The sequence below is a fragment of the Nelumbo nucifera genome, chromosome 1 (assembly GCF_055504915.1).
Source record: "Nelumbo nucifera cultivar China Antique chromosome 1, China Antique-T2T, whole genome shotgun sequence".
Lineage (NCBI taxonomy): Eukaryota > Viridiplantae > Streptophyta > Magnoliopsida > Proteales > Nelumbonaceae > Nelumbo > Nelumbo nucifera.
This window is the reverse complement of record NC_142649.1, coordinates 110,650,187-110,677,669: the sequence shown is the minus strand read 5'-3', so window position 1 is coordinate 110,677,669 and position 27,483 is coordinate 110,650,187. Positions and strand designations below refer to the sequence as shown.

The 27,483-nt window shown below is 37.2% G+C and overlaps 2 protein-coding genes and 1 pseudogene across 2 annotated transcripts; 1 reads left to right on the top strand and 2 right to left on the bottom strand.

Annotated features, from left to right (window-relative positions):
• Nucleotides 1–684: 684 nt before the first annotated feature.
• LOC148803696 (7-deoxyloganetin glucosyltransferase pseudogene) lies at nucleotides 685–8,317 on the top strand (annotated as a pseudogene).
• A 5,077-nt stretch (nucleotides 8,318–13,394) lies between these two features.
• LOC104591033 (7-deoxyloganetin glucosyltransferase-like) lies at nucleotides 13,395–15,238 on the bottom strand. The gene is made up of 2 exons (XM_088896569.1): nucleotides 14,671–15,238; nucleotides 13,395–14,554 (listed from the first exon to the last, which is right to left on the bottom strand). The coding sequence occupies exons 1-2, from the start codon at nucleotides 15,173–15,175 to the stop codon at nucleotides 13,650–13,652; spliced, it is 1,410 nt and encodes a 469-aa protein (XP_088752695.1). The 5' UTR covers nucleotides 15,176–15,238; the 3' UTR covers nucleotides 13,395–13,649.
• Nucleotides 15,239–26,394: 11,156 nt separating this feature from the next.
• On the bottom strand, nucleotides 26,395–26,961 carry LOC104591032 (uncharacterized). The gene has a single exon (XM_010249831.1). The coding sequence runs from the start codon at nucleotides 26,959–26,961 to the stop codon at nucleotides 26,395–26,397; it is 567 nt and encodes a 188-aa protein (XP_010248133.1).
• Between the last annotated feature and the right edge of the window lie 522 nt (nucleotides 26,962–27,483).

The window sequence follows — 27,483 nt, the reverse complement described above, 5'->3', positions numbered from 1 at the left end:
GGTCCAGTTCATAGATTCAATGAAACCCTGGCAGCTGAGACAAGCCACCCCAACCGACTTGGTGGCACTACAGTGTCAGCCTTGTCAGGATAGGTCTCCCCAGACCGACCCACTGGCTGTGAACATTCTAAACTAACACGAGTCTCATTAACTGTCCAGTTTAAGGGTATTACACAGAAACATACTAAGGGAACATGAATCAAATATGTATCTTTATTCATTTACAATAAACTCATAAAGTACATCATTTTGATTGAAGCTAAGGGCATACAAAACTGTCTAACAGTTTCGGTATCTGTTTATATTTTCTCACTCATTTCCAGCAAAGCCATTATTAATTTCAAACCCAAATCTCTGGCCCTCGCAATCTATAAGTCCGCTTTTCTTTATCTCACATATAATCAAGGCGGTTTTCATTCTCTCTGATTCTTGGAGAAGAGTTGGTTCAAGCTACTACTTTCATATTGCTCTGCTAAATTCGTGGTAGATCTATTATTTCCTTTATATGGGTTTTGGAATATCCAATCCATAATTTTTGTGATCAGAAAATCATTTCTGAGTTCGAAGCTTGTTGGACGATCTCAGAGAGATGCCAGTGGTTGGAGGAGTAGGGTTTTCAGACTAGCTGGAATACCGGAAGTAAGGAACTTCCGACGTTGTTGGTATTTGCAGATCAGCTGAAAAATGCCTCACATGCATCCAACGCTCTTGGCCTGGTGGTTTTCTGGCGTGGTTTCTCGACAGGATGAAGATGAAGAAAGAACGCTTTCTCGTCTCTTCATCGAAGGTTTTGGGGAAACTTTGGTGATCTTCTGCCGCAGGCCTCGATTCATATCTCTGTTGACTCCAAGAATAGAATATGGATGTGTGAGGTTTGTGAACAAACTTCGACAATCGTCACCTACGAAGCCGATGTGGCTTCTCTCCATCGTGTTTATGAAGATTTGGGCATGTTTGGACTACAAATTCAAGGTCTGGATAGTAATGCCACTTGCTTCAAGAGTGGTCAAATTTGAGAACATGGGTAAGAATTTACGGAGGAGATACTGTGTCGAAGGGTTAAAGAAGATGAACAGTATCATTTCAACTAGATGCAGTGAGGAAGAGAGAGAGGGAGAGAGAATGACATAAATGCAAAACAGACATTTTCATCCCTTCCATTACGATTTAATGATGGTAATTGTCTGAAACAGTTGGGATAAGATAAGACAATATTAAACAGTAGAGATATAATTAGTCAATTAGTTAAATCAAAAGGTAGTTTAAGAAATTTATTCTAAAATTTTTTTTATATAATGTTTGATATTATATAGCAAGTAAAAGACATAAAGTAGATTTTTTACCTTTTCTTTTCATGTGCAAGACCAAAAATATAAAAAAAAAAGACAAATTAAAAAGTGTGGAGTAACTTTTGCAACCTATCGGAGGAGTGGCAATACTACCCCCTTATTGACAAATAAAAAGAGAAAAACAAAAGCCGTTATTGGCATGCAACTTTATGAGTTATGACCCCAGCCGTTATTGACAAGGTATGACTCCGACACTAAAATGCTTTTTCAATTGGCTGAGAAATCAATACAATCACCATCTCACACCCACCCCTGGCATTATAATTGGTTGGATTATAATAAATATCCAGACTCTTTTTTATTTCTTAGTAAGGAAATATATTCATTAATTGTGAAAATTATGATCTACCCGACTACGTTACAAATTTCTACTTATTTGTTTTTTAATTTATTTTCTTAAGATCCTATTCATCATATATATATGTATACCCTTTTTATTGTGTCAGATTCTCCTAATTGTAATAAATTTGGAAGGTGAAGGAATTAATAATCTGACCCTCATTCATTAAGCCATCCAGAACAACAAGAGTAACCAATTGGACACCCAATACTAGACTCAGACCTTAAAGAATTTCACACAACCAATTAAGGGTGTAAAAGATCGAATTTGTTAGGCAATATCCGAATTCGAATGTGATTAAGAAATTCGATATCCGACGGATATTGAAATTTGATATTTGAATTCAAACTCAATTAAATATTTGAATATTCAATTCGATTTGAATTCGACTAATTAATTATTTTAGGTAATTAATAAATATATACAATAAATATTTTATTTATATAAAGTATATAAATATATAAATTATTTATATAATTTAATTATTATATATATAAATTATATAAAATATTTAAAAATTTTATATATTATATATAAGAATTAAATAATCGATTGAATTCAGATATTTATCAAATCGAATCAGGTCATATTTGAATTCAGCCGATTAGATATTCAAATTGTCCGAATTCGATTCAATTATGTTGAATCTTGAATTCGAAATCGGATTTTCAAATACCATTGACAACCCTACAACCAATTAGAAGGGACTCTAAGCAACACTGATCTTAGAGACTTTTGGCGGCCAAATAATGGTCCATTTCATTACAAGACCTACCCAATTGTAACTAGGGGTGCTCTGTGGTGCACTTTTTGGAATCAAATTGGTAGTATCAGTTTTTGGAAAACTGGTAATCGGAACTGAACCGAAGCCAGTCAGTTAATCGGTTTTTGGAAAATTGGTTGACTGGTTTGGTTAACTGTCGGTTTGGTTCATCGATTTTTCAGTTTTTTAGTTATAGCAATATAAATTATAAAAATATATAATAAAAAATTATAAATATATATAAAATATTATATTAGTTAACCAAAACCAAGCCGATATCTTCAGTTTTTTAAAAACATCGAACCAAAACCAAATCGACCGATTCGGTTAACCAATTTTTTTATTTGATTTAGATTGATTTTTTAGGATGATTTGATTTTTTGATTTTTTGCTCACCCCTACTTATAACAAAACTGAATAAATAAGTCTTCATTAATACATCTTATATTTTGTAGCAAAAATAAAGTCTTTTGGACGTACGCTACAATAGAGAACACACAGTACAGTAAACAATCACTCCTCTAAAACAAAATTCACACATTTACCAAACTGCCTAAAAAGCAGGCACCGCTAATTAACGCCACACACAGCATGAAAAAGAAGAGGGAGCTAGCCGGCCGCCAGCTACCATCCACACTCATCAAAAACAGACCAATTCGCCTCTTCCAATTTGTGAAGAAACAGAAATTAACAAGGGACAAAAGCAAATTGTTAGCCTGGCAGTGAGACAGTAGTGATTAGAACCAAGTTGGAAGAGGGTGAGCAATTGATGAAAACTATATATAAGGATCCAATAATGAAAGCTAGCAATATTATTGTGAATTGGGTAATGTTATTTGGAACCTGACGTGGGATGGATATTCCCCAAAGTTGAGCCCACACAATGTTAACATGCCATACCTTCATTAAGAGGGTCCGGATGTAGTAGGCACATTAGGTAAGTATAATAAGTGAGCGCATAATAGCTGTGTGATACATGTCCTTGTTAATGTGTGTTTCATTTAAATGTTTTTGTTCTATTAGACAGAAATTATCCATTATTTTATTATTTTTGTCAAAATAATTAAAAATAAAAAACAATAAAATAAAAAAATGTAAATAAATTCCAACTCCCAACATGTTTAGATTTTTTATTATTTTTATTTTTAATTATTTTAACAAAAATAATAAAATAATAGATAATTTTTGTCGAACAAAAACGTTTGAATGAAAGACGCATTAACTGAAACATGTGCCACACAACTATTACATACTCACTCATTATGCTTACCTAACGTGCCTACTACATCTAGACCCTCATTAAAATGCCAGACCAAGAACCGCCTGCTATAATAATGCCACCGTCCGGTAGTTGTAAAATTTTGAATTGTGGAAATTCCTACGTCACCCCAACCATTATCAGCTGACTCGTTTGTATATTAATTGGTTTGTTTTAATATTTATGCAGAATCAAATCCCAGAAGCAGTACTTTGAGAACAAGTTATTAATGATGTATAAAACCGAATACCAAAAAATGAATAATATGCAATTTAATTGGTCTCTAAGAAGGGGAGGGACCCATTAATTGATCCATGGAAGCGCATTGACTAACACAAATATCTGGTATATATATGATAATGGGACGCCAATCCATTATTATAGGTCAGGCAGACCAATATCACAATTGCATCATCACCGCCATTTCATTTAATCCATCAGCTACTACTCTCCCGCACGTACCATTCATTCGTATTCCACTTTTTTTATTATTAGTTGAGTTTTTTCTCTTTCTTTCTGTGTTCTCTGAGTCTTCACGAGTACAAAACCAGCACTATGTATATGTATGGATCTTTAGGTTATCATGTATAATTAGCGAGATTGATTGTTACGTTGTTCAAGCGTGCTAGGAAAACAGTTAATTAAAAGATTTATCAAGAAGGCTTTCCTAATAAAAACATAAGAGATTTAACATTCATGATTTTGTTAAGTTCTGCCTACCTACCTACATTTATTAGTACATGTGAAATTTGAATTTCTCAATTCTACAAACTTATCCATCATTAAAAATAATAAAAAAAATCAACAAACTTATAGTCTTTGTGCATGCACCAACTAGTTTTTATATTTATAATATATAATATATAATATTAAAAATCAACAAACTTAATAATATATAATATATTATATAATATTAAAATTAGTAGTGAAAAAAGAATTATACTTATTATAATATATAGAATATTATATAATAATATATTATAAATAATATAAATTAATAAAATATAAAATATCTGTCCAGATCCGACTTTGGGTTTTATATATATAAGGTTGGGTTCAAGCTCAACATATAGGCCCAATGGTCCAGTCGAGCCCGGCCCATGACAGGTCTAATCACCTACAAACCAAGCATTGCCTAAATGAGAAAAGAAATGCAAAATGTCCTCTTGCACATTAGAAATTAGTTTTATTATATGACTTTTCATACCCAAACAAAAAATAAAAAATTCTATCATCTAAGGAAATGTTCGAAAATATGGTTGTTTTTTTTTCTGTTTTGAAAAGAAAAACAACTGATAACAATATAGTTTTGCTGATGTATTGGTTGTCTTTTTCAATAACGAAAGTAAATTTAGCAATTTATTTAATCTTCAATAATTCTTAGTATCATATATACATCAATTGTTTAATACACTAGAATTTATGTTTTTAGGGAAAATCTATAATAAGGAAAAGATATGATATGGAAAGAGTTTTGATAAATGGCACCTGATTCGCTATTATGTTTATGATTTTAATCTATTGGCCAGTTGTTTTTTCAATATCATATCTTTTCCATATCATAGTTGAACCCTTTTAACATATGGAAATGCAAGTTCACATCTGCACCCCACAGGACATCTCCACCTTGTATTGGGAACATCTCCCGATAATATCTTATTATCTCCCATACTTATTATCAGTAGATATTTCCAATACAAGGTGGGGATATGCTGTGGGGCATGGTGGGGCTCCCCCTTATAGGGCGCAGATGTGAACTCATGAAGTGATTGCCGACACCTAGTTCTAGTGAGATATATATTTTTTTAGTTCCATTTTCTTTGCCGACCCATAAATATAGTTAGGACTTAGGACAACACAAGGTTTGAATGATGGCGATGACTTCTAAAAAAATTGATTCTTTATTTAAGTGGGTTTCATTGTTGTCGTTGGGTTTCATTTTAGCTCAGTGAACCAAAAGTATAAAATGTAAATGGATCGAGATTTTTACTGAGATCTTTTGTTTTTTTGTCATACTATAGCTTGTGAAGTAACAATACTTCATAGGACGAGAACTAATCGAATAAAATGTATTTGCATATTTACTTAAAGCATAAAGGGAGATTTGCACAGAGAACAGAAGTAGGGGTGTCAACAGAACGTTTTTGGGTTGGATTCTGTCCAAATCAAAATCTATTTGGATGGATTGGACGGACCAACAAAACATATTGAATTTGGATGGACTGGACAGACCAATATGACATATTGGATAGGACCTGGTCCATACATAATGAATTTATATTGAATTGAGCCAATATCTGATCTATTGATAGAAGATAAAAACATAGGTGTCAATGGATCAGGTTTGAGTTGAAACTAATCTAAATTAACAGATATTTGAACAGATTAAAGTCTCTGAACCGGTGCAAAATGGTCTAAAATATTCATTAGACTAGATTGGACAAGGTCCATTTGTAATGGACTCACATTGGACTGGACCGGATTAATTGGACCAAATCCAATCCAATTGACACCCCTTGGACAAAAGTACACGAAAATTTTATTTTTAGAAAACATAGGGAATATTTCAATGATAATTCACTCAAAACACAACAAACAAACGAACCCTCACGGGAGAAAAGCAAAATAACAAATATTCAAATAAAAAGAAACAGATTCACTATATTAAAAAAAAAAACTATACAAATTGTTTAATGCAAGACTACATACAAAGTCACAAACATACACACATAACTTCAAACTACACTACTACACACTCACACACAATACATAACGAAGATTTTGGTTTAAACAAAATTTATGATGTTTGAATGAATAATCTACGTGGGCCCTTTTAATTCAATTGTTAAGCGGTGTTGAAAGTCCGTTCTGTAAACCGATAAAAGAAGTCAGTTTAGAGAAATCGGTGACGACTACGTATCATAAAAAGCCAAGGCCCAACGCCTCGTAAGTTGTAACTTAGCATTTCCAAGATTGTTCTTCCACACACACATACAGACTGATGAGTGTTGGGTTCTCTTGGAGTGGTCGAGAAGCAGAAGCTTCACGCAGTTTGTATCCCATACCCAGCACAGGGCCACATCAACCCTATGTTCAAGCTTGCAAACATCCTCCATTACAGAGGTTTCCACATAACCTTCGTTCACACGGAATACAATTACCGTCGCTTGGTCAAGTCAAGGGGCCTTGATTCTGTAAAGGGACGACCTGGTTTCAGGTTCGAAACCATCCCTGACGGTCTTCCACCCTCTGATGATATTGATGCCACCCAAGACATCCCATCTCTCTGTATCTCAACTAGTAAAACCTGCTTAGTGCCATTTCGCAATCTCCTTTCCAAACTCAATGATTCTTCGTCGTCCAACATTCCTCCGGTTACTTGCATCATCTCTGATGGGGTCATGAGTTTCACTCTCGCTGCTGCTCAAGAACTCGATATCCCTGAAGTTCTGTTCTGGACCACCTCCCTTTATTTAAACTTGATATATCTATATTGAGCTAACTGCATCTATAATAATTTGCAGACACCAACTACTTAATAAATGGGTATTTGGGCACCATCATCGATTGGATTCCTGGATTGATCAAGGATATTCGTTTGAGGGATCTTCCAAGCTTCGTTAGGACCACTGATCCCGACGATATCTTGCTCAACTTTTTAAAGGAAGAAGCAGAGAGAGCTAATAAAGCTCAGGCTATCATTCTTAACACCTTTGATGTCCTTGAGCTTGATGCCTTAGATGCACTGTCATCCATGTTTCCTCGTATTTACACCATAGGCCCACTCCATTTGCTCCACAATCAGATCATGGAGGATGGGTTAAAGTCTGTTGGGTCCAATCTATGGAAAGAACGACTGGACTGTCTGGAGTGGCTTGATTCCAAGAAACCCAACTCAGTTGTGTACGTGAATTTTGGCAGTATCACAGTTATGACGTCTCAACAACTTGTGGAGTTTGCTTGGGGACTCGCTAACAGCAATCACACCTTCTTGTGCGTAATTCGAGTTGATCTCGTGGCCGGTGACTCCGTGCTTCTGCCTCCCGAATTCGTAACAGATACCGAGGAAAGGGGACTCATAGTGAGCTGGTGCCCACAAGAACAAGTCCTAAATCACCCTTCTATTGGAGCCTTTTTAACGCACTGTGGCTGGAATTCGACAATCGAAAGCATCTGTGGTGGAGTGCCTATGATCTGCTGGCCATTCTTCGCAGAACAACAAACCAATTGTCGTTATGTATGTACTGAATGGGGAATGGGCTTTGAAATTGATAGCAACGTCAGGAGAGAGCACGTTACGGATATTATCAAACAGTTAATGGAAGGGGAGAAGGGTAAAGAGATTAAAAATAAAGCCATGGAGTGGAAAAAGAGAGCAGAAGAAGCCACCAATCTAGGTGGATCGTCTCAGTTGAATTTGGATAAAATGATCAACGAGGTGCTGCTCTGCCAATAAGAATTTCAGCCATTTCTGTTGCTTCTACACTTCAATCAGTGTACTTTTTTCCAATAAATAAAAGCAAAAAAATAAAAGGGTTTCTAGCATATAAGGGCAACTTTTGAGGTTTAATATCAATAAAATAATATATTTAAAAAAAAATTCAAAACTAGGTTAACTTTTTAAAAATAATATCAATAAAGGACAAAAATACTATTCATCTTCTTATTCTTGTCATTTGTTCACCAGAGCTGCCGTCCTCCGCCGTCCACTGCCACTTGCCGCTCCACCCACCTCCTTCTCTGCCTCCGGCAACATTGCCAGAGGTGGCCAGAGGTAGAGGTGGCAACGACGGCACTGGTGGTCATTCCTCTGCCCGCCGCCGCCACCACCTCTGCCTCTACCCATCTCCAGCAACATTGCTGGAGGCGGAGGCGGAGGTGGTGGCATTGGACAGAGAAACCACCAACACTGCCACCGCCACTTTTGCCTCCACCTCCAGCAACGTTGCCGGAAGCAGAGGCGGCGGTGGGCGGTGGCGGGTGGTGGCGGGTGGCAGCTCTGGTGAACAAATGGCAAGAAGAAGATGATGGACAGTGCTTTTGCCCTTCATTGATATTATTTTTAAAAAGTTAACCTGTTTTTTAAATTTTTTTAAATATATTACTTTTATTGATATTAAACCCCAAAAATTGCCCTTATATGCTATTAACCCAAAAAAAAGTGGACATTCCAAGCTAACGCTGTTTCTTGTTTAAAATATGGAAAGAAACTTAAAAAATGAAAAAAAAGGTAGAATTATTCAAGAGCTATTCTACTCAGCCTGAATTGGGAAATTGGCAACCTTACTTGAATGAGTGTGATTTGCTAGATCTTAATTGGTAGAAGTTTTTGTGTTGACTTTCTGAGCAATTGCAATTTCTTCGGTGGCTTGGGCTGACAAAATGTTTTTGTTCTGTTCATTGTCAACAGGAAAGGGGCTTTACATAAGTTATGCATCAGAGGATACCACACGAATCATAAACTCGTGCTACTCTGTGAGCTCAATTAGGTATAGATCCATTGGTTTCAACTACACAAACGTCTAGAAATTAGGAGAATAAATAACCACCTGGATAGCTGTCAATAAAAACCCATACTTTGGATTGTGTAGCGTAGTAATATACAGCATGCTAGGAGCTAACATATATATTGTCTTGTTAGTTGTTACATGAAACGGAGAGATTCTACGTGCAAATTAACTTAATTCTTTCAACAAAAACAAAAAGTGATATCCTATTATCTCCCGATAAATGGGTGTTGCAGGAATCAAGTTAAACCACAGCCATAAGCAACCACCTACCCCACTGCAAGGCGGGCTGGATTAGATCAGGTTGAGGCCATTCCTAACTCAACCCTAAGTTTTAAACCCCCAACTCAACCTTCAACTATATCAACTCAATCCTACCATTAATTCTAATTAAATTATTTTAATTCTAATCCAATTCAACCCAATTCAAAGTTAATTTCGGGTTAGATTGGGCCCAATCCAACCTTCCCATCCCTTAAAATCTTTATAGAATTTTTCAACTTTAAATCTTAAGTCAACTTTCATTATATATATTAATGCTATGTTTCATTAGTATTTATCTGTTGATATTTTTTTATTCTTTTGATATAAAAGTCAGAAAAACAAGTGTTAGAAATGACTATAGTTTATTATGAATTATGACTCATCATAGATTTTTTATGGGCGGCAAATAACAAAGAGGAGATGAAGAATAAAATTTTCAAAAAACATAAAATAATGTTGTTAAGGCTCTGTTTGGAAGGAGTACAAATGCAAATATGTAGAGTGCAAAACCTTATGTTTTGTATTATTTTGTATGTATTTGCATTGTACATATTTGCATTTGTACTCTTTCCAAACTGAGCCTAAGATTTTAGTCTTTTTAATTAGGATTAAGTGAAATGATTATCTTAAAAGAAATACATGATACTATGTGGTGGGGGTTATACAAATATCATACATCTAAACAAATCAATGTATGTTATATATTACATATAACATATATTTATAAATGACATATATTATAGACTCGGGTTCGGATTAAGTCCGATTTCCTAAGGGGTCAATCCTAACCCAACCCGAAGTAAAATCGAGTTCATGAATTTCAACCCTAACCCTAATCCGAACATCAATCCGACCCAACCCAATCCAACTTTTTGGATTGAATTTGGGGCAACCCAGTCCAGATTGCAGCCTTAGTTGAGAAGCCTCATGCGGTTTGTATCCCCTACCCAATACCCATTAAAACGGCCACATAGCAAAGCTCACTCCTTCATTATTACATTACCTTTGTTTATACTGAATACAGTCACGCCACTTGGTCAAGTCTAAGGGCCCTGATTCTGTAAAGGGGTTACCCGGTTTCAGGTTCGAAACCATATCCATGACGGTCTTTCTACCCTCTGAATTCTAATATCGACGACTCAAAGACCTCTCATCCCTCCACAAGCTGTTGAGTCATCGTAATGGTATGCTGCCAAAATTCACGTACGCAACCAAACTGGGGTTCTTGGAATCCAACAACTCCAAACATCGATCTTGGTTGTTCCTACAATAAATTGGGCCCAATAGACTTTAACCCATCCGAGATCTGATTGTGAAGCAATGGAAGTGGACCTACATATGGATGAACTTTTACATCTCGAGGGATGGGTTAAAAGTTTATTAGGTCCAATGAATGGCAATAAGAATAGCAATCAGGATGTCTAGAGTGGTTCGATTTTAGGGATGGTAATTTTTCCCATTTCCCCAACCCCCGTAGGGATAGGGATGATTTTCCTCCGCGGGGATGGGGATGGGAAAATTTTCATCCCCGCTGATGGGGCGGAGATGGGAAGAGCACTCCCCGTCCCATAGGATCCCTACTAATATATGTATGCATACATTATATATGTATATATGTACATATACATCTATATATTAATATTTTAAAAAATATGGTTGAATCTTTTCTAATAGGATTGTAAATTTTAATTATATTTTTTTGAATAAAATAAAAAACAAAAACAAAATGATTAACGTTATAAAAAATCACAAGGAATGGAGATCCCCGCGAGGATGAGAATCCCTGTGGGGATGGGGATGGGGATAACCTTGTCCCCGTTAACGGGGACAGGGACAAAGATGGGGATAGGGATTTTCACAGGGAAACTCAGTTGTGCATGTAAATTTTGGCAACATCACCGTCATGATGCCTCAACAACTTGTGGACTTTGCTTGGGGGCTCATTAACAAAGTTTTAAACATTCTTGTGTTGTGGGTAATTCAATCTCTGCTGAATACTATATATTAAAATATTTTGATAAGATCATAACATTTAGTGGTGGCTACGAGCTGAGCTCTTCACAAGCTATTCAAGCTCGCAGCTTGGTTTCAACTGAGCTTCGAGCCAAGTTCAAGCCCAATTTACAAGCTCGATTAATAAACAAACCGAGCTCGAGCCTAATAGAGCTCAGCTCGCAAGTCGAGTTCGAATATATATATATATATATATATATATTGTATATATATAGTTATAGTTATAGAAAATAATATATAATAAAATATTATAATTCTTAATTTTTTTAAATATCAAATCAAAAATATTTTTATATATAAGTTTTATTTTTATAACACATTTTTTCTCAAATTGAGCTCGAGCCGAGCCGAGCTGAGCTCGAGTTTACGAGTTTTGACTCAAATCAAGCTCAAGCCTTGTACTACCTTAGCAAGCCAAGCTCAAGCCTCGTACTATTCGGCTCGGCTCGGCTTGAACCCACCCCTAATAATATTTTCTTTTCATAAAAAAATATTCACTAAAAAACAAAATAAATAACAAACTACAAGGAAACAAATGAGAACACGGACAACGAACTTACTTGGGGATGGCAATTTCTACCATACCCTATGGGTACCCCCCCCTATCCTCCCTGACGGGGTGGATATTTTTGCTTGAAGGATGGGTTTTGGGGTGGGATGGGTTTTAGGATTCTACAACCTGTATAGGTACGGGTATAGTATGGTATTAGGCTAAACCCAACCCTCCCGGACCCGTATATTGTTGGAAAGCATATAAACTTTATGTACCAAGTATTGAAATTAATAATATTTTGAATTTTATGTAAAAGATAATTGATTAATTAAAATATGTGTTTTCTACATGTCTAAATCAAATAATTGGAAATTTTGTTATTTATTTGTGTTATTTTACTTATTTATTGCTTATATATGACAATAAATAATAGGAAATTAGATATGGGTTGTAAATCAAACCCACTCCTACCCTTGAATGCAAGGAGGATAGGGTCGGGAAGGGCTTTGCATTTTCATGTGCGGATATGGTTTGCATTCTCAAAATCCAACCCGCTATTGGTTTTGGGGCAAATATGAATTGAGGGAACGGGATTTGCTCCTCACACATGGGCACCTCACAGGCACATCCACCGTGCATTGGGAACATCTCCCTTGAATAATAACTTTTAAGTACAGAAGATGTTCCCAATGCATGGTAGGATGTGCGTGTGAGGTCGGTTTGAGGCACCATGTGTGAGGAGCAGATCCGATCTCTGAATTGAGAGGCTTAGGGAGATGGGTAGAATCTAGAATTATAAAATCATCCCCAAATCCATCCCATTGCCATCCCTAAACCTACTACAAAACAAATATTTTAAATTTCTATACATCCATGACACATGCCCTTAGGCACAAGGGAGTTGCTTAGCTTTTTCAGAGGGTTTTCAACCTGGTTCTTCCAATTTTGTGAGGATGAGTACCTAAGACCTTGCATTCGCATTGGCTCTGAGCTCAAAATGAGGTCCTCTTGTCAAAAAAAGAATGAAGAATGGGACTGGATGGTGGTAGTGTGCCACCGCGTGCTTACAACAAAGGCAATCAATCATAAGGGTCTCAAGAGCATGCTGATTTAGGCTGGTTAGAAAAGGCTCTGCCGATCGTTCTCTAACGAGCAAGGTTTAGCTGAATGCTTTAGTAGTTCGGTAGGCTGTGGAACCAATGATAAGGTTTCACGTCAATATTAAACTGAGGGCCTGTTTGTTTGATCTGAAGTCTGACATCTGAAAGTGCAATAATTACATTAAGAGGTATATATTGGTATTGGTGAACTTTTCTTTCCACTAAACTCAACTCTGAATGGAGAGAATGTTGTTCTCGATTCTAAATTTAGAAAATTATCAAATATACATTTTAACATATATGAGAGTTTTTCTGTCTTTGGGGATATTATTGAAAAATAAAAAGTTGTATGATTGCACTTTAAGAAATAAGAGATAAAAAAACAACAGGCCTTTAAAGTCACATCAGTATTAATTTGAATTCTATTTATATATACGAAGCTACATCAAACTATCAGGTTTGGAGACTTTGGACAAACAAACTCAATACAAGATGAAAATTCCAAGAAGCCGATGATTGAAGTTTAATTTGCAGCTGTAACATCAAGTATTAATTTCCTCAATTAATCTATCCAATTGGAAAAAAGATGACCCCCTGGCTTTGCAGCAGTTTCTGCTCTCTTCTTCCACTCCATGGTCTTGCTCCTCAACATTTTCCCCCTCTCCCCTTCCATCAATTCCCTCACAAACTCCTCCACTTGCTCTCTCTTGACGTCGGTGCTGATCTCCATACCGATCCCCCATTTGGTGCGTGCATACAGGCAGTTAGTCTGCTGGTCGGCGAAGAAAGGCCAACAGATCATGGGAACTCCCTCACATATACTTTCCAGTGTGGAATTCCATCCACAGTGCGTTAAAAAGCCACCAACCGAAGGATGACCCAAGACTTGCTCTTGTGGGCACCAATCCACAAGCAAACCTCTCCCTCTGATTACCTCAACGAAGTCATTTGACTTGATTTCTGATCCACCATCCACAAGATCAGGTCGAATCACCCATAAGAAAGGATACCCGGTATTAGCAAGCCCCCAAGCAAACTCCCTCAGCTGTTGAGGTGTCATAGTGACTAGGCTCCCAAAGTTCACGTACACAACTGATTTGGGCTTCCATTTCTCTAACCATTCCAGGCATCCCATCTCCTCTTTCCACAGATTTGATTCAATCGACTTCAATTTTGCATCGGATATTTGCTGCCGACAGAGCATTGATAATGGACCAATGGTGTAAAGCTGGGGAAACTTGGATCTAATGACGTCTATGACCTCTTGCTCTAGATCATCAAATGTGTTGAGAATAAGTCCTCTAGCTTTCCTAGCATTAGTCACTTGTTCGAAATTGTAGTTGAACATGGTGTCATAGCGATCCGTTGTCCTAAGGAACGTAGGTAGATCCCTTAGTCGAATTCCACTCATAGCAGGTATAAAATCGATGGGAGTGTCCAGGTACCCATTACTTAAGCAACTCTCATCTACAATAAGAGCATAAATATAAGTAACTCCGTGAAAGGTGAAACTTTTTTAATTCATATCCATGATTGAAATGAAAAGGATCAAGGACTAGAAAAAAAGTATGCTGTATATATACCTTTCAGTGGGAAGTAGCCTCTTTCCATGAGCTGCTCATAATATAAGTAACACAAGAAACCACATGCGCTTGGTGTAAAGAAGACTAACTCAGGAATGCCCAAGTCTTGAGCAACCTGTAAAGTGAAGCTCATGACCCCATCTGATATGATACAGGTGACAGGAGGCATATCTGGTGAGCTATTGAGCATCCTTACTAGATTGTGGAATGGAACTACACAATTCCTTGGCATCGATCTACATAGTGCCGGAAGATCTAGTATGCCTCGCTTGTTGTCCGGTGGCAATCCGTCAGGGATGCTCTCGAATCTGAAGTCGTTCAATCCTTTGACAGATTCTGGGCCTCTCGAACTCACCAGGCGCTGATAGTTGAACTCCGTGTGGACAAAGGTGATATGGAAGCCTCTAAAATGGAGGAGTTTTGCCAGTTTGAGCATAGGGTTTATGTGGCCTTGAGCCGGCAACGGAACACAAACAGCATGGGGCTTGACCTTTACTGGCTTCATTTGGCACTTGTAAATGGAAGTGCCGGACGGGGCCGGGACACTTATTTGCTTGTGAAGACTCACTTGGGCCGTTGAATTCAAGCTTTGATTTATAGCACAGATGACAGAACACAGGAAAATGGGGCACTAACAGATATCCGAATCCAACTATTAGAATCTATTTTTTTTTTATTCTATTTTGATAAAAAAATAGAAACAACACTATCAAGACGCACTAACACGTGAAACTACACTACAACCATATATTAGTCTCATATATAACATAAAGAACCTTCAAACTGTCTAATTCTTTTTTTAACTCCACGGCTTTTTATTGGTCAAATATGTGGTTGGGTGTCTTGTTGGGGCAGGTTCCATATTAGATGGCTTGAGGCAATCCTATCATCGATCGTCCACAGCGACCTCATAATGGATATGTGGTCCCAATATTGAGGTAGCCTCCGTCACAATTTCTGTTTTCCCTATCCATCTCTGCCCCCATCGCCATTTTCCACCGAACAAATATGGGACTTGGTATATGGAATCATAATCTCTTTCGAATCCTCTATTTTGCTCGCAAGAGTTATTGTCCCAAATTCCCTTCTCCATCCATCCTTTTTTTTCTCCAAAACACACACTCAGAATGCTAACGTCCAAAAAACTGTAGCTAAAACACAGGATATAACCACCGACAATTTGATGTCCGTGTCAAAAAGTTAAACTTTAATTACGGATAATTTGTCCGTGGCTAAAAGATATTTGTAGCCACGGTTATAATGCATCCATGGCTATAAGTTATAAAGGCAAAATATGAGCTTTAGTTACAGATAAATTGTCCGTGGTTAAAAGGTGAGCTTTACCTACAACAATTTGTCCATAGTTAAAAATTATTTTATCTGTGGCTAAAAATTATTTATAGCCACGGTTATAATGTATTGTGGCTATAAGTTACAAAAGCAGAAAATGAGCTTTAATTACGGACAATTTGTTCGTAATTAAAAGTTATTCTGTCCGTGGCAAAAAGATATATATAACCACGGCTATAATGTATCTGCGGGTATAAGTTACAAAGGTAGAAGTTGAGCTAGCTAGGGACAATTTGTCCATGGTTAAAAGTTATTCTGCCCATGGTTAAAAGATATTTATAACCACGGCGTGGCTATAAGTTATAAAAGCAAAAGTTGATCTTTAGCCACGTGCGTGGTTAAAAGTTATTCTGTCCTTGGCTAAAGAGCTATTTATCACTATCGCCACGGATAACTATAATTCCATGGCTATAATTACGAAGTTAATCATCTTTGGCTAGAATCGTTTTATTCCTAGCTCATAAATAATAATCATATAATATTCATTTAAAATATTTATTATTTATTAATTACTTTTTTATAGTAAATCAATAATTAAGAATTTATTAAAGTAAATGAAAATAATTAACAAATTATTAGCTCATTACTATTGCATAACAATCATAATTAATGATTTCTATTTAATAATAATTAAACTAGAAAATAAATTATTAATAATTTCACAAGTACATTAATAAAAAGAAAATAATTTCTAAAATATAAATAAATAAGTATTAATTATTATTTGATTAATTAAAACTAATCATCAAAAATTAATTTAATTATTTAAGTAAATTAATAATTAATATAAAATGATAAAGTAAATATGAAAACCACTAATAGTAAATTAATTAATTACCTATAAATGAAAATAATATTGACAATTACACTAAATTATTTAAATTTGTAAATAAATTATTAATAAAGTAATAGTTATACAGTATAGATAAATAATTATTAATTATTACATTAATAATTAAATAATAACTAATAATTTATTTAATAAATTATTGCAACCACTTTACCAATTTTTTTGCCTCAAAGTGCAATTTTTAACTTTTTTATTTGTGAAAGATGAAAAACTAAAATAAAATATAAATAAATCAATACATATTCTACATATTTTATAACAACATTATTTATTCTATTTATAATAAAACATATGACACTAACCAATGTTTAAAAAGTTGGACGAGACCAACTTGTCAGCTTATTGTTAAACCATGACTCAACCCTTAACCAATTCGATCATACACCTAACCCTATTTACTCCAAGAAAAAAGCCAAAACCATCCACCAAACTGGTCTAACCCAATAACTAATGAATTGGCCTTGGGTAACTTTTTTTCTAACTATGTCTTTTAAAGTATTGAAGGCACCTTACCCTGCTATTTTTGTCATAAAACAAGGGTGAACATTTAAGCGACTTGGAAAATTTCACTCTTGGACCTAGATTTTGTGTTTAAGCCCTAGTCGAGGCTCGGGCCCTCATTAGAGCCCCAAATTTTAGGGTTGAGCATAGGCCTAACACTTTAAACCCGCCTTGGGCTTAACTTGACCCACATATATTTAACTATATGTATGTTATAGATAATATATATGTTATTTTATATTACATAGAAATAGGGCATTCAATGGGTCAGGTTCGACCTGACGAACCCAATGTTCATTAACTGATTAGGTTGGTTATGGTTCTAGGAATCAGAACCGATGAGTTGACTCTGGTTCTGGGTATATTGTCTCGATTATTATCATTTTGGAATTGGTTCCACCTAGTCCTGAAGTGATTCAAACCCAACCCAACCAAATAGTCAGATTTCTTCTCTTCTCCCCTCTTAGTGAAACCTTTTTTGTGTTACGACATTATCTTATTCAGGTCATAGTGACCAAAATCTAATGTTCAGCCTATAACACTGATGACCAACCATCCCCATTGGCTTTTATTCACTAATGACATAGAGACAACAAACACACTACAACCAAAGGCATGGGTCATGGCATATTTGATGTTTCATTTTCCATCTCAAAAAGCAAATGTCATGCCACAAGCAATGAAAGATAGGGGTACTCAAATATGGTTACCAAAATGAAAAACAAATCGTGCCAAAAAAAATAAGCAAATTTAATTTGATTTATTTGATACTTGGTTTGATGGTGGCTTAGTTGGTAGGATCTCTAGTCATTGTAGCAAAGACCTAGGATCAAATTCCATTGCCACTAGGGTTGGGGGATATGGTACCTCCCATTGTGTAGCCCCTGGAAGCATATATATATATATATGTATGTATGTATATACAATGATTTGTTTAGGTGCATGATAGTTGATGATGTGCATTTTGGCAGCTCCCGGCTGGCTGGTGACTCAAATGCCTAGCTAAATAATCCCTACCTATAATGTGGGTTAGACGCCTAGCTGAATGGTTCCTTCCAGGAAGGTGGCTTCGTTGCCTAGCTGAATGGTGACGAGCTGGGAGGTGGCTCTGATGCCTAGCTAGATGGTGATGAATTGTAGATGTGGCTCTGATGCCTAGCTGAATGGTGACGAGCTAGAGAGGTGGCTCTAATGCCTAGCTGGAGAGGTGACTCTAATGCCTGGCTGTATGGTGATGAGTTGGAGAGGTGGCTCTGATGCTTAGATGAATGGTGATGAGCTGGAGAGGTTGCTCTGATGCCTAACTGAATAGTGACGAGTTGGAGAGGTGACTCTGATGCCTGGCTATATGGTGAAGAGTTGGGGGTGGCTCTGACACCTAGCTGGATGGTGACGAGTTGGAGAGGTAGCTCTGATGCCTAGCTGAATGGTGATGAGCTGGGTAGGTGGCTCTGATGCCTAGCTAGATGGTGAGGAGTTGGAGAGGTGACTCTAATGCCAAGCTGAATGGTGAAGAGCTGGAGAGGTGGCTCTAATGCCTGGCTGAATGGTGACGAGCTGGAGAGGTGGCTCTAATGCTTGGCTATATGGTGACAAGCTAGAGAGGTGGCTATGATGCGACCTGCAAGGAAGCACTGTTAGAGTGCTCGGGTTGCTTTACCCGGGGTGGGCACTCCGATGCTTAAGTCAGCGAATGTAGAGATTTTGTGAGAGAGCTGAAAGTAAGAGAGCTAGAGAGCTACGAGAACTAAATTGCGCATGTCCCTTCTGATGTTGGAGGTTAGGCCTTTATATAGGCATTGTTTGGCGTGGGCCTCACGTAACGCGTCCGGGATCTCCGAGAAGACGTGCCTAACTGCTCCGAAGTCCTTAGAGGTAGTTGTGCACATAGGCCAATCTTTGTGCCTTACTCGGTTTGCTCCAAAACATTCGGTGTGAGAGTTGACTTCCAAGAGACTCGGGAGTGATGGGATGCAAGCAGAATTCGTTGGCGAGCATGTCTTGCAAGTTGCCACTTGGACCTCAATCAGGTCAGCAAGCCCTCGACGGAGGTTGCTCCTCAAGCAGAATTCGTTGTAAGTTCTATAATTTACTTTCTATTGGGATTTTATAGCTGTTATCACTTTAATATGTTTAATTTTTTACTTTTCTATTTTTTTGCTTTAGATTTAATTTTATATTTTTCTATTGGGATCTTACTACTCCCTTCCCTTTCTTCTATTGTGGTGGTCTTCCATGAAAGGAGGATCTATCATTACTAACAAAAGGAGTAGATCTAGAAACCCAACCCTGTTGATTGGCAATTAAAACATGAGCTTCAGCAATGACTTCAAACCTCAATCAAAAATCTTGTTTGCAAGTTGCTGGAAGGTAGGTAAAGCGTTTTTAAATCCAAAGGGCATGATTTTATAATAATGCAACCCTAATTCAATTACAAATGAAATCTTGTCCTGGTCGGCTAATCCCATTTGAATTTGATTGTAGCCGGAATAGGCTTCCATGAAGCTTAGTAACTCGTGCTCCAAAGTTGTATCTACCAGGCGATCAATTCTAGGAAGGGGGAGCAGTCATTTGGGCAGGCTTTGTTGAGGTCGGTGTAGTCGACACACATGTGCCACTTGTCATTGCATTCTTCACGAGCATAGGATTTGCTACCCAACCCGGGTATTGGACCTCTTTAACAAAGTCTGTTGTGAGGAGCTTCCCAACTACCTCATCTACTATCCTCCACCTCTCTAGGAAGAGGTTTCTTTTCCTTTACTTGATTGGCCTAACTAAAGGGTCCAAATTAAGCTTATGAGTAATGATACTAGAGTCAATGCTGGGCATTTCTACTTTTGACCATGCAAAAACATCTAATGTGATCGAAATGGTTCGTTTAGGCGAGTGCTGATGTGGAGAGTCTTCGTGGGCTCGGTATCAGAGTGTTAGACAGTTTTGTATGCCCTTAGCTTCAATCAGAATGATGTACTTTATAAGTTTATTGTAAATGAATAAAGATACATATTTGATTCATGTTCCTTTGGTATGTTTCTGTGTAATACCCTTAAACTAGACACTTAATGAGACTCGTGTTAGTTTAGAATGTTCACAGCCAGTGGGTCGGTCTAGGGAGACCTATCCTGACAAGGCTGACACTGTGGTGCCACCAAGTCGGTTGGGGTGGCCTGTCTCAGCTGCCAGGGTTACACCACTTACAGCCTCTTATGGTGAAAATTTAATTGGGTACAAATTCTCACTAACTCAACAAGAGGTTGTAACTTAAGCGGTGTAACCTTTTGTCCTTCATTGTTTCAACATACAAATATGTAGTGAGTTATTGTGCTTCCAATGGAATTGTCACATCGGGTACTAATTTAACAATAAATTTCTTAAATTATTCCTACTATTTAGTTAATTAATAAATTGTATTCTTATTGTTTAACTATTTCTTGCACCACCCCTATTGATTTTGACAATTTACTAACATTATCATTACCGTCGTGAATATCCATTAATATTCCATCAAAACTCATATGCACCTGACACCATATGACGTATAATACTTTTAAAACCTAATTTTACCCTTTATCCCTCTCCCTTTTTTTTCTCCCTTGTCAATGATCATTCCAAGAACTAGACCTGTTCATGGGCCGGGCCGGGCCGGGCTCGGGCCGTGCTTTGACTCTTTATTAACAGAAAACTGTTAGGCCCAAGCCCGAGCCCGGCCCGACCAATGGGCCTATAACTTGGGCCCGAGCTCGGCCCTGATAAAAAACTCGAAGCCCGACCTAATAAAAGAAATTCAAAATTTTCGCTATTCAAATGGACATTTTTTATTCTAATTTAGATGTTTTTTCCCCTATTTAAATGAACAATGAGCCTACAAGTGAATCAATGACCTTCTCAAATCAAAAAATTTATTCAAATAGACATCACATTGGGTTTTTACTTAGGTTTAACTAAAGGTTGGGCCGGGTTTACTTAGGTTTAACTATAGGTCGGGCCGGGCCGGGCTCGGGCCGGGCTATTTTGGCAAAGCCCTAGCCCGACTCGAATTTTATGCGGGCTGGGCTTTTTGGCCCGAGGTTAAGCCCGTGGGCCAAAAAGCCTGTTCAAGCCCGTCCGGGGGTCGGGCCGGGCCGGGCCAGCCCGTCGGGCCACCTGGCCCATGAACAGGTCTACCAAGAACCACCCACACCACCCCCAACGCAGTTTCCGGATTCAGCTACTGTAGCAAGTTATTCTATTCCTAGTGGGTAAGCGGCCATTTCTGTGGAGGGTTATTGGAAACCACTTGAATCAAACATTCTCCTTCTCCCCCGTTAATTCTGACAAATCTCCGAGCGAACCTCTCTCATCAGACCCCTTAGATTATCTTAGTTTAATACAAGGTAATGATTGATTCCCTCTGGAATAGAGAATGGAACTGGAATGGACCATTAATGCATTTAGAACTACACTTAGCAAGTGCACTAGCCGATCAAGTAATATACTTATGAGTAAAGTATCGTTCCCACGAGGATTAATCCAATAACTACTAGTCCTAAATCTGCCTCATGTTATCTAATAATCCGAAAAATCAATGAATTACTTCATAATTAGCTAACTATTTTAGGTATTATCGAATTAAACCACCCGAATCAAATAGAGAAAGCAATTCACGAAAATGATTGCAAAATCAATTCAGTGGTTATCTCATTAAACTATCCAACCGAAGTTGATTTCAGTTATGGGTTGGTGATTTTCTTCTTGTTATGAACAACCTCTTTCAAGCACATGCCAATCTATCTACGAGTAACAACCCTTATATCTCTATCAAGAATTTAATTACTGTAGATGCATTAAGGACAAGGAAATCGAATGATATCAGTTCTTGCTGAATGAATGCCAAACGAATCATGTAAATTATCTCTAAGATACATTCAATTCGTTTTCTTGATCAGTTGGTCTGATTACCTAAACCCTTTCTCAAGCAATATAGGTAGTCCAAGAAACAAGAGCAGATCGGTCGAATTTACTCTTACTATTGAAAACCCTAATCAAGAAATCCCAATACTGAATAACTATCAATCGGATTAGCTTAAAAGATCAATCACAGATCTGGAATAACATCAATCATGGTTCGCATGGTAGAAAGAATGAAAGATTCAAACAAAAGAAAACCCTAGTTGAACCTAGGTTACCGAAATCGCTGAATTAAAGAAGAAGACAACCTAAAACTTCTGCATGAATTCTCGATCTCCTCTCCAATTCTCCTTCGGCAGCCTTGTGATCTTTCTCACAGCACTTCTTCCTTTGTTCCTGTAACAAGAAATTGAACCCTAATTTCTTCTTTCTCGTTTTTTTTTATACTCTTTCTTGCAGCTTTAGAGTCCTACTCCCCTTCGAACTCTGCTAAAATCAGCTGCCTCCTGGAGCCTCTCAATAAGCTGCAGCTGTGCCTTTATTCTCCTAGGCCGAAGTGCTCCTTTGTAGCAATATCACTATGTCTTCATGCTCTATTAACCCCAAACTGTTCTAAACTCTTGTTTTCCTGAAATTCAGCTCAATTAGGGCAAGAACCATTAAGATTTATCATAAAAACCATGTATGAGACAATAAAAACAATGTATAGCATGCACACACATCAAATACCCCCACACTTAACCTTTTGCTTGTCCTCAAGCAAAGATAATGATCATAAACTGCCCATTCCCCCAAATTACTCCTATCTATCATATGAATTCTAGGATGAGAATGCGTTAAGTGATCGGAAATCATACATAAGTATTCTAATTCATCCCCTTGACAAACCACTCTTACCACATACACAAAAACGAAGGACGGGAAGAACATGAGATTCTTCATGCTCCAGCACTCAATTCCATTTAGTATATAGTAGCTCCTTGACCGCCCTGACTAACCATCACCTTGAGCTTGATCTTAACTCCTGTCAATGCACTAAATTGAATATCCAACTATAATTTTTCCCTCTTGAACCTCAGCCGTCACCGAAAGAATATATATTTTGAATGTGAGTGCATTTTATGCTCCATCTCACAAAGGTCACAGCTAGAGGCAGATAGACATTACTCATATTCTGAGTTGCTAGTTTTACTATTCAACTTGAAATAGCGGAGTTGGGACTGAACTCATATCATGAACCGCTAGTTTTACTATTCAATTCATGACAGCGGAGTAGTTCGAACTTTGTCCAAGGACAATTTTTGCTTCCTTATTGTCCTCTTTTCCTCAACTATCAAAATTTATTCATGCATTAACAGTTCATGATGTTCACCAAATGCTCGAGTGTTCATTAAAACTTCAATCAAGTACAACTATACACATGAATAGAATTAGTGTTGGCCATGATGAAAATCCTATTCGACTTCCTAATCCTCATATATTGTGATAAAATTGAATAAGTCATAGAAACAAATTATAACACTTACAAGTAATTTTCCTCAAACTTCATCATATTCTCTCTTGTGAATTCACTTTATAGACAACAATTAATTTCGAGGAGCTTACCAGTTTATGCGGCCTATCAATGCATTTATGTATACGGGTGCATAACTATAGCCTCCCCCACACATGTCATAAACATTGTCCTCAATGTTCATATTGATAGAGCGCGAAGATGGTTTAGCAATGTAGAGAGTAGGAATTCAAGAATCTGAGGGGGTTGAGAGAATTTTCCTAAACAACTTTTAGAAATTTGAAGTGACTTCTTTCTCATGGACCATCTAGCTGCTAAGGATAAAAAAGAACTAGGAGGAGAGAATGAAGAGCAACTAGGAGTGGTGGGTGTCGAATCCTACCAAAGATAAATGTTTTGCTCAAATTAAATATTTTTGTAGATAGTGATGAGCAAGGTCATCTCCACAAAGATTGGGTGGATTTATATCCAAGAGAAAATAAAATAGGGGGGTTGTTATAAAAGCAAGGAAAATAAATAAAATAAAATAAAGCAAGGATCAAATCGATGGGAGATAGCTTCTGGTTGAAGGGACAAGTTCAACCTTGATTCTTATCATTGATCATCGATGCAAGGATAAATTCATATGTTTATGAATAAATTGGTTATAGCCATTAACAAACTCTAACAGCCAGCCTCTACTCGTATTTCTCGGCAACTGAAACAAGCTCTTTGATTGCTTCTCTTATTAATAGACAGTCCTAAACAGGCTCTTAGGATTTAATCTATTAATAGCATTAAGAGGGGAGAGACCCAATTCTAGTCAACGATCTCACAAGCTCGGACCGTTTAAACCAGATCATATATCCTCCTAACATAAATTGAAAACTTGTCCATAATCAATTTATGTTAGTTGTCACCATGATTAGACCTACCAATCATATACGAAATTGGAAGTTCAATCGGCCATAGATTATTCTCATTGAATGAGCAAGGGATCCTTCTTGCTTAGTCAATAAAAATAATCCTCACAGGAAATCGGAGAAAACATATCAATACCCATAAGCAATGAACTAAAATAAAAATCAATTAGATCTCACAATGTTTAAGAATCAAAGCTTCCCTAACCTTTCAACCAGAAATCAAAAGCTTACACACACTTCATGTAGAAATTATAGCTTCCAGATGATGGGGGGCGTATTCTGCTTCTTTTCTCCCTTCTTGCTGAATTCTTGTTTCCAAGATTTGATGATGCCTGGGTGCTAGTCGGCCCCCCTTTATATAGCCTTAGGAGGGAGCAGTTTTCAGCTCTTCTTAGGAGTTCTCTTTCTCAAAAATAGAAAGTCCTATTTCCTAATTCAGATCTAATCTTATCATTATCTCTAAATAGAAACTCTTAACTAAGTTGGACTCTAACTCTTTTCTTTCTTTAAGATTACAATAAAAATCAGATCTGATTAAGACTCTTAGTCGAATTCTATTAGGAATGATGAGTGGGCCCTGCTACTGCATGCTGAATTGGGTTGGTCTTCTCCAGCGAACTGGGGCTTCTCTGCGAGTTTTCTTAGACTTCGGGCCCGATTTTGACTTCGATGCAGTCCGAATCTATCAAAACTCAAAACATGAAATTTGTAAAGTTTTTATCTTTCTAATGCATCTTGAATCATCTCAATTGGAGTCTGGATGGGAGAGTTATGCCAAAATTACCACGCAACGCCGAAACTGTGCAAAATTACCCGATTAGCCTTGTTTTTCACCTAACGCCTCCTTTCATGCCCTAAATCGAAATACAAGAATAGTGAGTCCAATTAGGCACTAAATGAGTATAAAAGATTGAATATTAAGGGATAAAAATATGATAATTTTCATTCTCATCAAATCCCCCCACACTTAGACCTTGCCTGTCCTCAGGCAAGACAAAATTCAAGCAAGATAAGCAAACTATTCTACCAGACTTTAAACTCAATCTTCCTTCATCTTTTTTCCACAAATATCCTAGGTCGGTTATTGCGAACTGCTAAGTCAATACAACCAAGTTATACATGACTCATCCATCAACCAATCCAATTTTTGCTACTACAAACCAGGTAATAAACTAGGGAAAACATTTTTATTTCCTCTCTCTTTTATTTTCTTTTTCTCTTCTTGGTGGAAGTGAGTGCATTTTATGCTCCATCTCATTTTTAGGATTATTTGGTCAGTAGGTGCATTTTATGCTCCATCCTACTGTTTGAATTGCTGGCTAGTAAGTGCATTTTATGCTCCATCCTACTATTGAATTACTTGGCTGGTAGGTGCATTTTATGCTCCATCCTACCAAAAATATTCACCCTATTTACTTAAACCTGAATTTAGGACTAGCTTAACAGGAAATGGTTTCAGATAGGTCGTGTACTTCTTAATTGTACATCATTACTAAGTTCACAAGAATTTTCCTAGAATATTGTTTCAATTGAATTCAAAAGAGTTGAGTTTTTTTTTTTTTTTTTGAACTAAAATAAAAAAATACTACTTATCAGATCCTATACTCCCCCCCACACTTAATCCAAGTATTGTTAGAAAGAAATAGCAATTTAGCAATATAGAGATAAGGGGAACTTCCCTGAACTTTGTTGCAGCAAAAGGTGGGTGAGGGGGTCATGCATCATTTTGCATATTTTGGGCTTTCAAGAGCTACCTCTTCCACATCGTACACTTGAAATCCTTCATAGAAGGGTTTTAAGCGGTGACCATTTACCTTGAACTTCTTGGTTGTGGTTGGACTTTGAATTTCAACTGCTCCATGAGGTAGGATATTAGTGACGATGAAAGGTCCAGCCCATCGAGATCGCAACTTACCAAGGAAATGTTTAAGTCTAGAATGGAAGAGGAGGACCTTCTGACCAACTAAGAAATCTTTCCTTGAAATCATTCTGTCATGAAAGACTCTTGCCTTTTCCTTATAAATTTGGGAGCTCTCATAAGCATCATTGCGGATCTCTTCAAGCTCTTGTAGCTGCAACTTTCTTTGTTTTCCCGCTTCATCCATGCGCATGTTGCATTGCTTTACTGCCCAGTATGCTTTATGGTCCAATTCAACAGGGAGATGACATGGCTTACCAAATATTAGGCGACAAGGGGACATACCTATAGGAGTTTTGTAAGTTGTGCGATAAGCCCATAGTGCATCATCGAGTCTCAAACTCCAATCCTTACTTTTTGGATTAACCATTTTCTCAAGTATGGACTTGATCTCCCTGTTGGATACCTCAGCTTGTCCACTTGTTTGGGGGTGGTATGCAGTGGAAGCCCGATGGGTGATGTTGTATTTCTTGAATAAAGCCTCTACCACCCAGTTGAAAAAATGAGTGCCTCGGTCGCTTATTATAACTCTTGGCATGTTGAACTTGACCCACATATATTTAACTATATGTATATTATAGATAATATATATGTTATTTTATATTACATAGAAATACGACATTCAATGGGTCAGGTTTGACCTAACGAACCCAATGTTCATTAACTAATTAGGTTGGTTATGGTTCTAGGAATCAGAACTGATGAGTTGACTCTAGTTCTGAGTATATTGTCTCAATTATTATCGGTTTGGAACTGGTTCCACCTAGTCTTGAACCGATTCAAAGCCAACCCAACCCAATAGTCAGATTTCTTCTCTTCTCCCCTCTTAGTGAAACCTTTTTTGTGTTACGACATTATCTTATTCAGGTCATAGTGACCAAAATCTAATGTT